Source organism: Diabrotica virgifera, chromosome 3, assembly GCF_917563875.1.
Source record: "Diabrotica virgifera virgifera chromosome 3, PGI_DIABVI_V3a".
NCBI lineage: Eukaryota > Metazoa > Arthropoda > Insecta > Coleoptera > Chrysomelidae > Diabrotica > Diabrotica virgifera.
The window spans coordinates 6663874-6677516 of record NC_065445.1 but is presented as its reverse complement, the minus strand read 5'-3'; the positions used below and the strand labels follow the sequence as shown (position 1 = coordinate 6677516).

The window sequence follows — 13643 nt, the reverse complement described above, 5'->3', positions numbered from 1 at the left end:
TTATTGAAGAGTTCTGGCATTCGGTGAGCCTGTTAGAAACTAACGATGGAAAACTAAAATATCTGAGGCCCGGTGTTTTCACCTCCGAATAAAAGTTATTCGGAGGTTTATTTGACAGATTTACATGTAATCTTCCGGATAAACTTGGAGGTTTATTTGACAGATTTACATGTAATCTTCCGGATAAACTTCCTAATAAATATTTATTCGGAGGTGAAAACACCGGGCCTAATTATAATATATGTAACTTTGCAAAACAACAAATGTTGTGTTTGCGTGTTTCTAATGTAAAATGCGAAATAATTGTTTGAAGAATATGATCCAGACATGCAGATGTTAAAATCAGTGGATGACAAAATATTATATACAAATATTAAATATAAAACTGATAAAAATTAATAATAGTTGGTCATTTTTGTTCCCCAGTTAAAATATAAAAAAGTTTGGTTTTTGTTTACAAACAGTCATATTAATTTCTAGTTAAACTCCCTCTGTGGCTCAGTGGTAAGAGCGCCTACCTTTGGATCGAAAGGACCGAATGGTCGTGAGTTCGAATCTCACCAGGGTAGAGAATTTTTCGTTTATTATAAATTAATAAATGAAAATAGTTTCTATCCTTGCGGGATCGGTACCCACCGGAGGGACCGCAGACGTTCGGATACAATTAGCGTCTCTGCAAAGACAATGACATCGACTTTGCAAAGTAACAAGACACTTACTCAACACACACACTACACATAACACTAGCTACCTAATTGGTAAAATCCACTGTACCATCACCATGCCAATGCCCATTAGTTGTCGAGGCATTAGCTAAATAAAAAAAATTTCTAGTTAGTCAGCTGTTATTTTTATTATAAAAAGTCCTAAATTATATACAAATATATTAATAAAGTTTTATAGTATATTTTAGTTTTTGATAAGTAGATTTTAGTAAGCTAAACTAAGGTCCGCTTGCCACTATGCTAAATTTAGTACTGAAATTAGTACTAAAAATATTGTATCTACAAATTAGATGCGCGCGCCGATTTAGTACTAAAAATTAAAACATGTTCTAATTTCTTGTACTGAAATTGACACAATATTAAAAAGTGAGGTTGTATTGTATATTAGGTACTTTTGTTTTTTTTATAGGTACATAATAATAATAGTGATTTCAACTTTCAACATGTGGAGAAAAAGGCAGATTGAAACATTAATAGAGTTTTACAAATCGAATCAATGATCAATGTTTGTATGTGCCAAAGCACCCTCTCTATAGAATAGGAACGCACGAATTAAAGTTTTGGAAGAAATAAAGGCAGAATTAGCCAAACTAGGTGTGGATATATCTCTAATAGCAGAAATAAAAGCCAAGTTTGCCAGTTTTGCAAAAATACTTCTTCCCATCTTTTATTGTTAATAAGTTAATGGCTTGCAACTTGCAATCTCAATTAGTAAAGCTCCTATCTATGAACCTTGAGTAAAGCTCATGTAAATTTAGTAGGTAGAGCGCATGCCTATATGCTGATTACAATTCGGATAGTTGCAAACACAAACTTGGCACAAACTGACTTTTTCATACTAAATCGACTCGCGCAACTAACCAATATTTTTAGTACTGAAATCAGTACTGAAATTAGTATAATGGCAAACGGGTCTTACAGTAGATTTTCTAAATAAAATGTGGCAACGCTGTATTAGTGGCAGTTGGCAGTTTTGTTTTGTGCATTTGATAAACTTCATAAACTGAAATGGCGGATAATATGGATTTTTCAAAAAAGAAAACAAGATATTGCAGCTGTTGTATTGATTCATATAAAAATACTGAATATAACAGTACTGGATGCATTTATTATATTCGGAAACATTGCGTACATGTCCTGCATCAACTAAATCCTTTCCTTTTTTGGTGTTGCTGATTGAAATTGGATATCATGGGAAATAAGACTTGAATCCAGTATAACGTTTAATATCCATTTTGATAGAATTCAAGCAAATTACAATTCATACAAATTACAAATTTTAATAAGCAAATCAGTAAGCACACAAAAATAAACAGGTAACATTTAAAATGTTAAATAATTCATTTAAACTTATTCTTTTCCTCAATGGTCTCTTGCGTAATCAGTCATCCAGTCGCACGAACTTATATATTAAATATTAAAATGATAATGAATAAAATAAAAAAACATAATTAATTTTACTATTAATTCTGTGTATTCATTTAGTAATCAGGTTACAATATTATTTCAGTTCATAATTTGTGTCTTTCTAGATAAGTATCTATTTTTCTCGTTTTGTATATTTCACATACATAAATTTTATCAGAAAAGTATAAGTTTCAAACCGCGAGATAGCGCTACCCTCGAAACTCACAGCCAATTCTCATATATTTAGTGTTTGTTTGATAGAAACATATTTGTTATTAGGGGAAGAAAAGCAGAACTATTTAGATGTTCCAAACTTAATTGTAATAAATCAATGTGTATATAAAAGTATATATTCAGAGGTAGACAAAATAAATATTTAGTTGACATGACATGTACAAAACACTGTTAAAATACTTTTTATACGTAAGTTAATTATACCAGTGTATAAACAAATACTATAGAAGGGTATTATACCCTTCTATAGTATTTGGTATAAACCAATGATGTGTTTATCTTTATTTATACAGGGAGTTGAACTTGTTACGATTTTCATAAAAAATTGGTTATAACTTTGTAAATACTCTATATAACATAATAAACCTTTATATTTTTGTGGTGGGGTTAAGAAGATTTCGAACATAAAATAAAATATAGGCTGTTCTATTTAAAAAACATAAGTTTGGTCTGCCACTATGTTATCGAACGCCCTGTAAAATTTTAACTAATTTTGTAATATAAAGCTTAAAGTTTGCTACAATTTTTGTTATTAACTTTTATTGCTATCTATTACTATAGCGGATCTACTGAGCTTTATCACACTAATCAATTGCCCTGTATATTTTATCTTAATATTTCTGCTACTCTTAATCATGAATTTTTGTCTCTTATCTTTTTCATACTGTTTTAGAATGTTGTTAAACTCATTAAAAGAACTAAATAATTGTCCATACTCTATAGTTAATGAAAAAAAAAGCACTAAACAAATAAACAATAAGTTAAAGTATAAACACAACGTGATTAGACAAATTCTAACCACACTTTGACACTCGCGTCGCGATACTTACCACAGCATATTCAATCCTCACCCCCTAATCTATGTATTCAATTCAATTCCTCAAATTAGCGTGTACCAAAAAACCCAGTCAGAGTGCACGCTAAATACTGACGTCACTGACTTGATGATGTTTAAGCGTGTACGTAACTTTTTTATTTGCGTACACGTTAGCGTGTACCTAGACACAGCGAAAAGAAAAATGCCCTGATTAATAATTATTAGTCTGCTGATCTATGTGAAAACGTTAATCGCACCAGCACTTGTAGAAACGTATCTCTTAAAATTGCTGTGTAATATTTTGAGATTTTAAGAAAGTTGAAAAAGAAGAAGATTAAGGTTATTGCACCAAAACACCAAAAGGTCCAACCAAAAGCAAAGCAAAAGAGCGCAAAACTAATGCAATGCACTATTTTAAATGACTCTTCCTTACATTTTTTGTTGAATAATGTTAATAACAGCTCTATGTAACGAACTGGATGAAAAGGCAAAGCTAGAATGCATCGAAAGAATGCCTGGAACAAAAGACTGAAGTAAAAATTACCGATTTTTATGTTCACATTTGGGAAGCCTTTTAAAATTTGTAACAATGGATCGGAAAATGTTGTATGCCTTCAGAGGGTGGATTGCGTTTGTAGCTTTTATGGATCTTGGCACTGCTGTTAGAAGTTATATCGAAAAAAGATCGTTTCTTAGTAAAACTATATCAGATTTAGAAGAATATGTAGATGGTAAGGTTACTTTACTATGTTTGAAATTGTTTGATCAGTTAATTCCTTTTAGGAGAGTACACTGCAACCAGAGTATTAGGAGTTTATTCGATTTTAAAAGCTTTAGTTTTAATCCATTGCACCTTATATATACATTATAAACCGTAAGTAAAATTACTTGCCTCTTTAAGATTTTGAATACAAAATATTTACTCAACACCTTGGCTGCGTTTAGAGATACAGTGGAACCTCGATAACTCGGATTAATCGGGACCGCGGCCGATCCGGGTTAGCCGGAGAATATAGTAAAAATTAATAAATAACCTCCATTACAATTACAAAAACATGAAACACATATGCACAGTACACATCTAAATTACGTATAGTTGTATAGAGTGTAGAGTTTTGTTCATTTCTTGGTAAAAAACTCAGTCATACTGTAGAGATGTACCAACACCATAATATGGTAGGTCTGGATCCTGCGTACAAAAAAAAATTGATAAATAGCAAGCTGAAAATTTGTTATTAGCTTAAGGGTGTCTAGTCGGACAAACATTAATATATGGGAACACTGGAACAGGGGAAGTTTTAACTGTGGAACAGGTTAAAAATTTGGAACGGTCAGACCACGAAAACGGCACATGTATTTTTTCCGACAGAACAGACTTAAACTCTCCGAACAGAGATTAAACTCTCATGCAAAAATCAGACTGCTATTTATCACCAAATTGGCGTTTTAATGAGTGGAACATGTAGAATATGTCAAATGACAGGAATTCTGACAGGTGATAAATAGCAGTCTGATTTTTGCATGAGAGTTTAATCTCTGTTCGGAGAGTTTATGTCTGTTCTGTCGGACAAAACAAATGTGCCATTTTCGTGTTCTGACCGTTCCAAATTTTTGACCTGTTCCACAATTAAAACTGCCCCTGTTCCAGTGTTCTCATATATCAAAGTTTATCCGACTAGACACCCTTAAGCTATTAATAAATTTTTAGCTTGCTATTAATCAACTTTTTTTTCATACGCGGGATCCAGACCTATGGTAGCATAATATCATATTATGATGCTGCAATAAATTTATTTTAAAGATTCGTCTTTATCAATCCTACCTAATGTTTCTAGTTTCTTTTCCATTGTCACTGCAACATTTTTACGTTTTGTTACCATTACGTAGACAAAGCAAACACAATCTGAAGCACGATTACATTACAGAACGGAAGTGATTAATAGGCTGTACTACACACAATACAAGAATTTTTAAATAGTCACGTCTTTTTTAAACAATACTAAGACAGTTTGACATAAATAAAGAAAAAGGAATACAGACAGGTGTCTGTTCTTTCCGATAAGCTGAGACGGTCGCTCTGGCTGCCGCCGTGTGCATGAATCATTTTTACTATTGTACTTATGTGTTCAAATTACACAAATACACATTATCTCTGAAATATTATTTGGCCTACATACATTTTTATTTGATAAAATTGTTAAATTATTTGTTAAATTTTTGTCTGATGAAAATCGGTCCGGGTTAGCCGGACTTCCGGGTTATCGGGGGCCGACTTATCGGGGTTCCACTGTATTTATAAACTTATGTTGAGTACATTACGAGGCATAATTATGTCCTGTATACCCCATTTGCCACCATGTGTTATGACAAAGTTGACGCAGCCAGCCGTTAATCTAATACGAGGTCTATCTGTCCCGTGATGCAGCCACGGAGTTAAAACGAAATTTCATAGGAAAAAAAATCAACTTTTTTTTATTTAATAAAGAACATTACAATCTGATCAAACAATATATTCAATGAGCCACATTTTCGAGCCTAAATTACTACTAAAAATTTGAGACTAAGGGCAAACTAGTATAACTTAGGCCCTGTTAATTTATTGCAGAAATATTAACCTGCATCATTATACTCTGCTTTTCACATAACTAACTCCAAGGGTTTCTTCCCCTTTAGTCTTCTAGCTAGATCTGTGTTGTTAAAACATTCAAGTCCACCACCGCCTCTAAGGTGTTGACCCGATTTCCGTAAAAACGCCGGAACTGCCTGAGAGGCATTTGTGTATGTACCTGATATAATGGTCTGTTAATTTGTGCGGCCACTTGATCTTTGTCTCTAATGAGGCCCGAAGTTGAATGTGGAGCTGGATGGCCTCAACATTGATGTGTTTTTGAACTTTTTGTTCACGACTCTAGACTAGTCTAGACAAATTTTTCAACAGTCTTGTTAACAGTATCCAGTTCTAGATACTTTTGGTCCTATAATACCAATGAGCATTGACAGTGCTCCTTGAGGACTTTGTTTTGACTGATGATGTTTAAATTACTCTTACTAGTACAACCTCACAGTTGGATGCCTTATGTCCATATAGGTTTTAGAATCTGTAATATTTTATTGTAGATTGACCAGGTGGATTGTCTTCCCAATAGCCAATACATTTTTTTTATACTTGACATTAAGCTATTCTCCTTTCTTTTTAACATGGTCTCTTCAGTGTAGCCTAGTGTCTACTGTAATACCCAAATATTTTACGGTATCAGCATATGGCTTACAAGTGGTATTTACATTAACAAGATTGTGTTATTTTTTTCTTGTCTGTAAAATTATTGTGCACTGTCTTCATTTCGTTTAATTTAGTTCACCAGCATTTAGTCCAGTTGTTAGTCTGTTAACAGAGGCGCTTGTAGTTTTCCTGTTGTTTCTTCATGATCTTCACCTATTGGGACCGTGCAAGTTCGGCAAAGCGACCCCTATTTCTTCGCTCTGCAACTGTATTCGCACTTTTAATTATATTGTCCAATTATATTAGTCCTGGTTACTGGAAAATTGTCAAGGCCATAGCCCAAAAAAATAATAAGAAGAAAAAATAAGATTCAGGTTATGCTATCAAAACGTAAACAATTGTATGTAGTAAATAAAATTAGTTATTAAAATGCAGTACTGCAAGCAAAATGCAATTAATTAAATTTACCTTTATATAATAATTGCATATCATATCAATATTGTGGAGCAATATATAATTTTTCTGCTTCAATGACAGAAGGTATGATATATACGTCAATTTGACAATTTCAATTGACAATATGAATTATTTAAGATAGTTGCAATATTTCTCCGCGACTTGTGCACAGTCGTTTCTCGTTTCCCTTCCAAGTACTTGCACACCACGAATACCCAAGATGGCAGGATCATCAAAGGTAGCTATTGTGTTATGTTCTAATTCACTATCACTAGTGTAGAATGTAGAATAGGTACAGGACTGGACCTATCAATACTATCTTGTGGTACACCTGCATTGATTTCTTTTAGTTTCTAGTAGGCATCTTCTTGTTTAACCCTAAAAGCTCTATTTATCTGAAATGTATGACTCCAATAATTCTGTGTATTTACTTGCCAAAATCCAGCTCAATTTATATTTAAGTTCTTGGTGCCATACTTTATCAAAAGCTTTCTGGAAGATAGGTTTCAGCCCATTCAGCAATACCTTGGAAATGGCATAAAAACAATAGCCAGAACAAATTGGAAGTATGTTGCTCAGGATAGAAATTGATGGAAGTAGTTGGGAGAGGCCCATATCCATAAATGGACCATAGAAGGCTAAGAAGAAGAAGAAATAGCTTGGAAGTTACATGTAGTGAGGAAGTCAGCCTGTAAGATGATACTATATTTGGTTGCTTTCTGAGTTTAAGGATCATTATGACAACTGCTACTCTCTGTATCTTGTGGATATGTCTTGATCTGAACAAGGCATTTATACAGATATATCAGCTTTACTGTGACATTTCTACACAGTTTTGTTAAGATTTCCCCAGTACCTAATCCTTCACACTTTCTTCCTGTGTGACATTTTCCCTCTCAAGTTTATTATCAACCTTCATTTGAAATGTTTGCTTGAGATATTCAGCAAATTTGTTAGCCTTCTCTAAATTGCTTTTTGCCCAACTTCCATCTGTATTTCTTATCCATTTCAGTGTGTAGTTAAATAGTAGGAAGTTCGGGAGTTGCCTGATGAGGCAATCCTTTTCATAACTGGAATGATTTAGGACTCAGAAGATATAAAGAGAAACCATGTATATGATAAAACTGCGTAACTTCATAAAAAATGCTAAAAATTTTTTATTATTTATCGAAATAAAATATTAGTTTTGAGTAACGTTAAAGGATTTTAATTTTTTAGGGTGGTTAGCCTGGGAATATGCTCACTAATTTCGAATGTAGTTCTGTACCTAACAGAAACAGTTTACTTTAGGGCTGCTACCTTCAACTTCTATGTAGTTTTTCCATGTATTTTAAATGGTAAGTACACCAATAAAAAAATATGTTAAATATGAGGCTATGCATGCAACAAGAGCAAACTTGAGACTCACCATTGGAGTTCACCCTTGTTACACGCCTAGCCTCATAAATAACGTTTTTAAATTTATTAATATTGTGCTGAAGCTATTTCCTTGTGGCATATTATGCAATTTACTATATTGTCTGGGAATAAAGCCAGAATTTAAGTTCAAAATTTAATTTATTTAGTGTTTTGATAATGATTTCCGAAGTGGAAGTTGAAATGTCAAACAAATTTAATTTCAAACTTAAATTGTGGCTTTCTTTTAAGATAAAATTGTAAATTTTTTATATTCCAATATGAAATTGTTCTAGCGGTGACACTGGGTGGTTTAATATACCTGCCTTACCACTTACACATTTGGGAACATCAATTAGATGGAGATGAAGACATGTTGAGGGCAGGAATGATCAAAAGAAAAAGATTCGTCAGGAAAAATAAAGAGAACTGATTGTGTTTGTTCCAGACATATCCAACACCAAATAGTTTTTTCTAATTAATGCCAATGCTTTATTAAAACCTGGGATTGAAGATTAATCACTATATAAAGGAATAGTTTGCGTTTATGCATTTTTATACAGTTAAATCAAGTTGTTAACCTGTTGAAAACTAATAAACAAGTAGAAATCATAATATTGTTTTATTTAATTGAAATAATATTGATGTACAGGTTTATTCACTATATTTTGACTACTTTAATTAACTAAACTACTTTATTTACAGAATTAGAAAAAAAAATGTAAAATACAAAAGTTGTTCGATTTTTAAAATATGATTTTTTGACATATTTATATAATATACTAGTGACGTCATCCATCCGGGGGTGATGACATAATCGACTATTTTTTTAAATGAGAATAGGGGTCGTGTGCTAGCTCATTTGAAAGGTAATTCAATTTTCTATTCAGTAATATAAACATTAAGATAATTATTTGTACAGAGTGTCCAAAAAAATTTTTTTTAATAAATTAATTGACAAAAAGAAGAATGTATGTAATTTATTTAATTTAAAATACATTTTACTGCTGTTAGAAAACAAATAAAAGTTTATTGCACAAATAAACATTTATTTCTGTTTTCTGACAGCAGTATAATGTATTTTGAATTAAATAAATTACATACATTCTTCTTTTTGTGTCAATTAATTTAATTAAAAAATTTTTTGGACACCCTGTATAATTAATCTTGTTAATTTTTATATTACTGAATAGGGAATTGAATAACCTTTCAAATGACCTAGCACTCAACCCCTATTCCCATTAAAAAAAATAGTCGATTACGTCATTACGCCCAAATGGATGACTTCACTAGTATGATATTATGTCAAAAATCATAATTTAAAAATCGAGTAACTTTTGTATTTTACATTTTTTTCTAAATCTGTAAATAAAGCAGTTTACAGGGGCGTTAAAATATAGTGAATAACCCTGTACACAAATCTCTTAAAGAAATTTAGTCAAAATACTAGTTTTTAGTTCTGTTTTCGAGTCTACAGTGCTCTCTAGTGTATCTTTTTTATTTTGTTTGTGCAATGCTTTGAAATGTTTCTTATCTTTTTTGTCATTTTACATTTATTGTTAATGCTTTTTAGGTGTTCAGTTTACTTTTATAATCTTTGATTTGTTGCTCTGTACACCAATATTGATTTATGTCTATTGTGGAAGTCACATTCAGATGGCAATGGGTCTATTGAATAAAAAGAAGTATTTGCTTTTACTTACAAGTATTTAAGTAATTACTTCATAGTAATTAAATAAAGCATTAAAGAAATGACTTTATTCAATTATTGGGTCTATTGAATAAAAAGAAGTATTTGCTTTTACTTAAAGTATTTAAGTATTTACTTAATAGCAATTAAATAAAGCATTAAAGAAATGACTTTATTCAATTACTATTAAGCAAATACTTCTTTTTATTCAATAGACCCACTATTAAGTACTTACTTAAATACTTGTAAGTAAAAGCAAATACTTCTTTTTATTCAATAGACCCAGTATACAGGCATTTTGCTACTTTTTTTAAAATAAGCAGGGCCAAACTCACAAAATTGTAGTATTTTTTCCATTTTACATTCATAAATATTTCCCAAATTATAATTCTTTTATAGGAGTCGGCCCATAACGTATGATTAAAAACAGCCCAGGCAGCCAAACGACGTTTTTATAACGTAGATAACACGTCATAAAAATGACCAATTGACGTGTTTCTATGACGTAGTACTGACGTTGAAAATCACGTGTATTTGTCTCATCGATTTGACGTCATAATTGTGACGATTTTAAAACGTAATCGTATCTACATTTTTTTCACGTCGAGATTGTGACGATTTTAAATGTCAAAAAGATGACGATCTTTATACCTCGGTAAAATCACGTCTTTAATACTTTCAAAAAGTGACCTCTTTCAGATGTTTCAAAATAGTATAAATAAAAAATAGGTAACATGAAACCTATAGGCCTACGTCCCATGTGTTGAAGATATACTACCACTTGTTTAATTAAGATGGCTTGTGCGCTAGAAGCGACATTGATTCTGCATGATTGTACCAGCCCTCAAATTATCTATAGAATTTTCACTAGTTATATATACCTACTTACTGTGTCAAAACTGAAACATCATATATGAAACTAATAAATAATTTATTAACAAATTATCCAGCATACTTAATATCTTAATTTAACGCTGTCTTAATATCTTCATTTAACGCTTAATTAAAAACAAATAAACATAACCTCAAATAGTTGCCAAGAAGAATTACTGTATTAAACTAACTCACTGAGCAAAAACGCATAAAAGTCTATTAATTAACACGTTTCTTCAACTAAGTATCTAAATGATAAGTCTTACTTTATCACACAAGACACAAACCGCATAAACAATAAATGAGAAATTTCTTATGAACATACCTAAATACCTAAACGAAATTGTTTGGAGTCAATACAAACAAGCAAGCTCCTCCCAATTTTGTGACGTCAGACTTAGGCTGTCTGAAAGTAAAACGTGTTTTAAACGTAATTTTAACGTCAATAATCTTACGTATTTAAAATCACCTAGAAAAGACGTCTATATGACGTAATGTTCAAACATGTGTTATATTCAACCAAAAACTGACGTTTCCTCAACGTTATATGACGTCATTTGGTTGCCTGGGAGGGTAGGCAAAAACCAAGGTTTTCTCAAAAAAACCAAAATTACCAGGTTTATTTGATACAAAGTATCATAAGTCTAAATACTATAAAAATCAATAAATTATTTTATAAAGTAATAGTAATAAACAATGACAAAAATGATTAAGACAACTTTTATTTTTATTTACATTTATTTACACAAAAAATTAAAATAACAAAAAACATCTTCAAACGTATCAAAATATATTCAAAATAGCCAAGTTCGAAAGTAAAAAATAGAATTTATTTATCTTGATTTTCTTCATTTGCGGTAGCTGTATAAAAAACTTTAAATAAAATCACCAGTTTGGAGGTTCAATAAAAAAACCAGGTTTTTTTTCTTAAAAAACCAGTTGATTTAAACCATGGTTTTAATCATGTTGGATTAAGCCTGCCATCCCTGATTAAAAACTTTGACAACATTGTAGTTATTTCTGCCATATAGAAAGCACAGGTGTATCTCTGTAACACTGCCATCTTAGTGTGAACTTCAGTATAGTTAAATATGATTTAGACACTAATTTTAAAGTTACATGACACATTTCTGATTTTAGGGTCACATATTCTTGTTTCAGCTCCTCCTGTTTTATCTAACAATAAAACACTGAAAACGTTTGTTTTCTATACTTCCACAAAATTTATTGCAACTATGTGACTACAGCTGTTTCGGCAGAGTGCCTTTCTCAAGTGATATACATACTTTACAATGTGTTTGCCTTTTTAAGTCTTTAACTGAAGAGGTTGAGGAGTGGGGAGCTAAACACAACACAAATTATCAGCCTACCATGGCATGATACATAGACTGACAGAAATTCCCATGACAAAAAATAACTTCGAGATAGAACTAAACATCATTAAACAAATAGCAGTAAACAACGGCTATAACGAATAAACAGTTAACAAAATTTTAAACCAAAAACTCCATAAGAAAGCCCTGAAATTAGTGTATCCACCACCACAGAAAGAACCCAGTACCTTCTGCTCTCTCACATATACTGGCAAGATAACAACAAACATAGCCAGATACATAAAAAAAGGAATAACACCAGCTTTCAGAACTAACAACAACTTAAGCAAATATATTAAGAACAATAAAAGCCGAAAGAGAAAGCAACTACAGAGTGGTGTGTACAAACTAACTTGTGGTGACTGTCCGAAAACGTACATCGGTCAAACTGGCAGAACTTTTGACAAACGGATAGCAGAACACAAAAGGGCTTTCAACAATAGAAAAACAGACACTTCTACATACGCACTTCACCTTCTAGATCATAATCATTCTTTCAATGAAGAGTTTCAAATTCTGCATATCCAAAATAAAGGCCTTAAGCTATCTTTTTTAGAATCTATGGAAATTAATAAACTGAAAAATACAGATATAATTCAATTCTGAATGACCAACTCGAGACAAACAGCTCCCCACTTCTCAACCTCTACAGTTAAAGACTTAAAAAGGCAAACACATTGTAAACTATATCACTTGAGAAAGGCACTCCGCCGAAACAGCTGTAGTCACCTAGTTGTAATAAATTTTGTGGAAGTATAGAAAACAAACGTTTTCAGTGTTTTATTGTTAGATAAAATGAACTTTCATCAAGTAACGGTCGAATCCATCAATTCCTCCTGTTTTAATGTATTCTTTTTGAGTTAAAGTATGTCTAATCCATGTTGTGTCTCTTTCAGATGCGTATGTCTCTGATCAGACAATGATTAGATGACTAAGATGTAAGGGCATATATTCTTAGACCTACTTCTCTTTCATTCATGTTTACGCAATCCAACTTGAAGGCTCTGCATACTGATATACTGACTTAAGCATATATAATAGTAATAATCTCTTCACCATTCATTTTCACTCTCAACTCTTTATCTTGCAATTCTGGTTTGAAAATTATATCTCAGTAGCTATTGAATAACATACATTCCTCTCTGATGTCTCATTGAATGTAACATTTGTCAGTTAGTCTTCCTTAAGTTTTCTATGATAAGCAGATCTCTAATATTATTGAGCCTGGCCCTTAACATGTTTAAATGTGTTCCATGCTGTATCCTATCACCTACTTATTCAAATGTATATGTACCAACAAACTGTCAGTACGGATGGAATGGGCAAGAAGTGAATTTAATGCGGCCAGGATGAGAGAGTATAGTCAGGAAAGGATAGAAGATAATCACCATCTTTTGTAAACAAAAAAAAATTGATAGTGGAAGTCAGCGTTGCTAGCTTGGGGTATTTTCCC

At 31.8% G+C, this 13643-nt stretch overlaps 1 protein-coding gene across 1 annotated transcript; it reads left to right on the top strand.

Annotated features, from left to right (window-relative positions):
* The first annotated feature begins 3432 nt into the window (after positions 1-3432).
* On the top strand, positions 3433-8869 carry LOC114334422 (uncharacterized). Its single transcript, XM_028284461.2, has 4 exons — positions 3433-3914; positions 3967-4057; positions 8078-8196; positions 8551-8869. Exons 1-4 carry the CDS (start codon positions 3773-3775, stop codon positions 8685-8687), a joined length of 489 nt encoding a protein of 162 aa, XP_028140262.2. The 5' UTR covers positions 3433-3772; the 3' UTR covers positions 8688-8869.
* The last annotated feature ends 4774 nt before the right edge of the window (positions 8870-13643 follow it).

Excerpts from the sequence above, each read along its gene's own strand:
- LOC114334422 (XM_028284461.2), top strand. The coding sequence starts at position 3,773 with ATGGATCGGAAAATGTTGTATGCCTTCAGAGGGTGGATTGCGTTTGTA. Across the intron at positions 3,915-3,966 it reads TTTAGAAGAATATGTAGATG|GAGAGTACACTGCAACCAGA; the intron begins GTAAGGTTACTT and ends AATTCCTTTTAG. Across the intron at positions 8,197-8,550 it reads TTTTCCATGTATTTTAAATG|CGGTGACACTGGGTGGTTTA; the intron begins GTAAGTACACCA and ends AAATTGTTCTAG.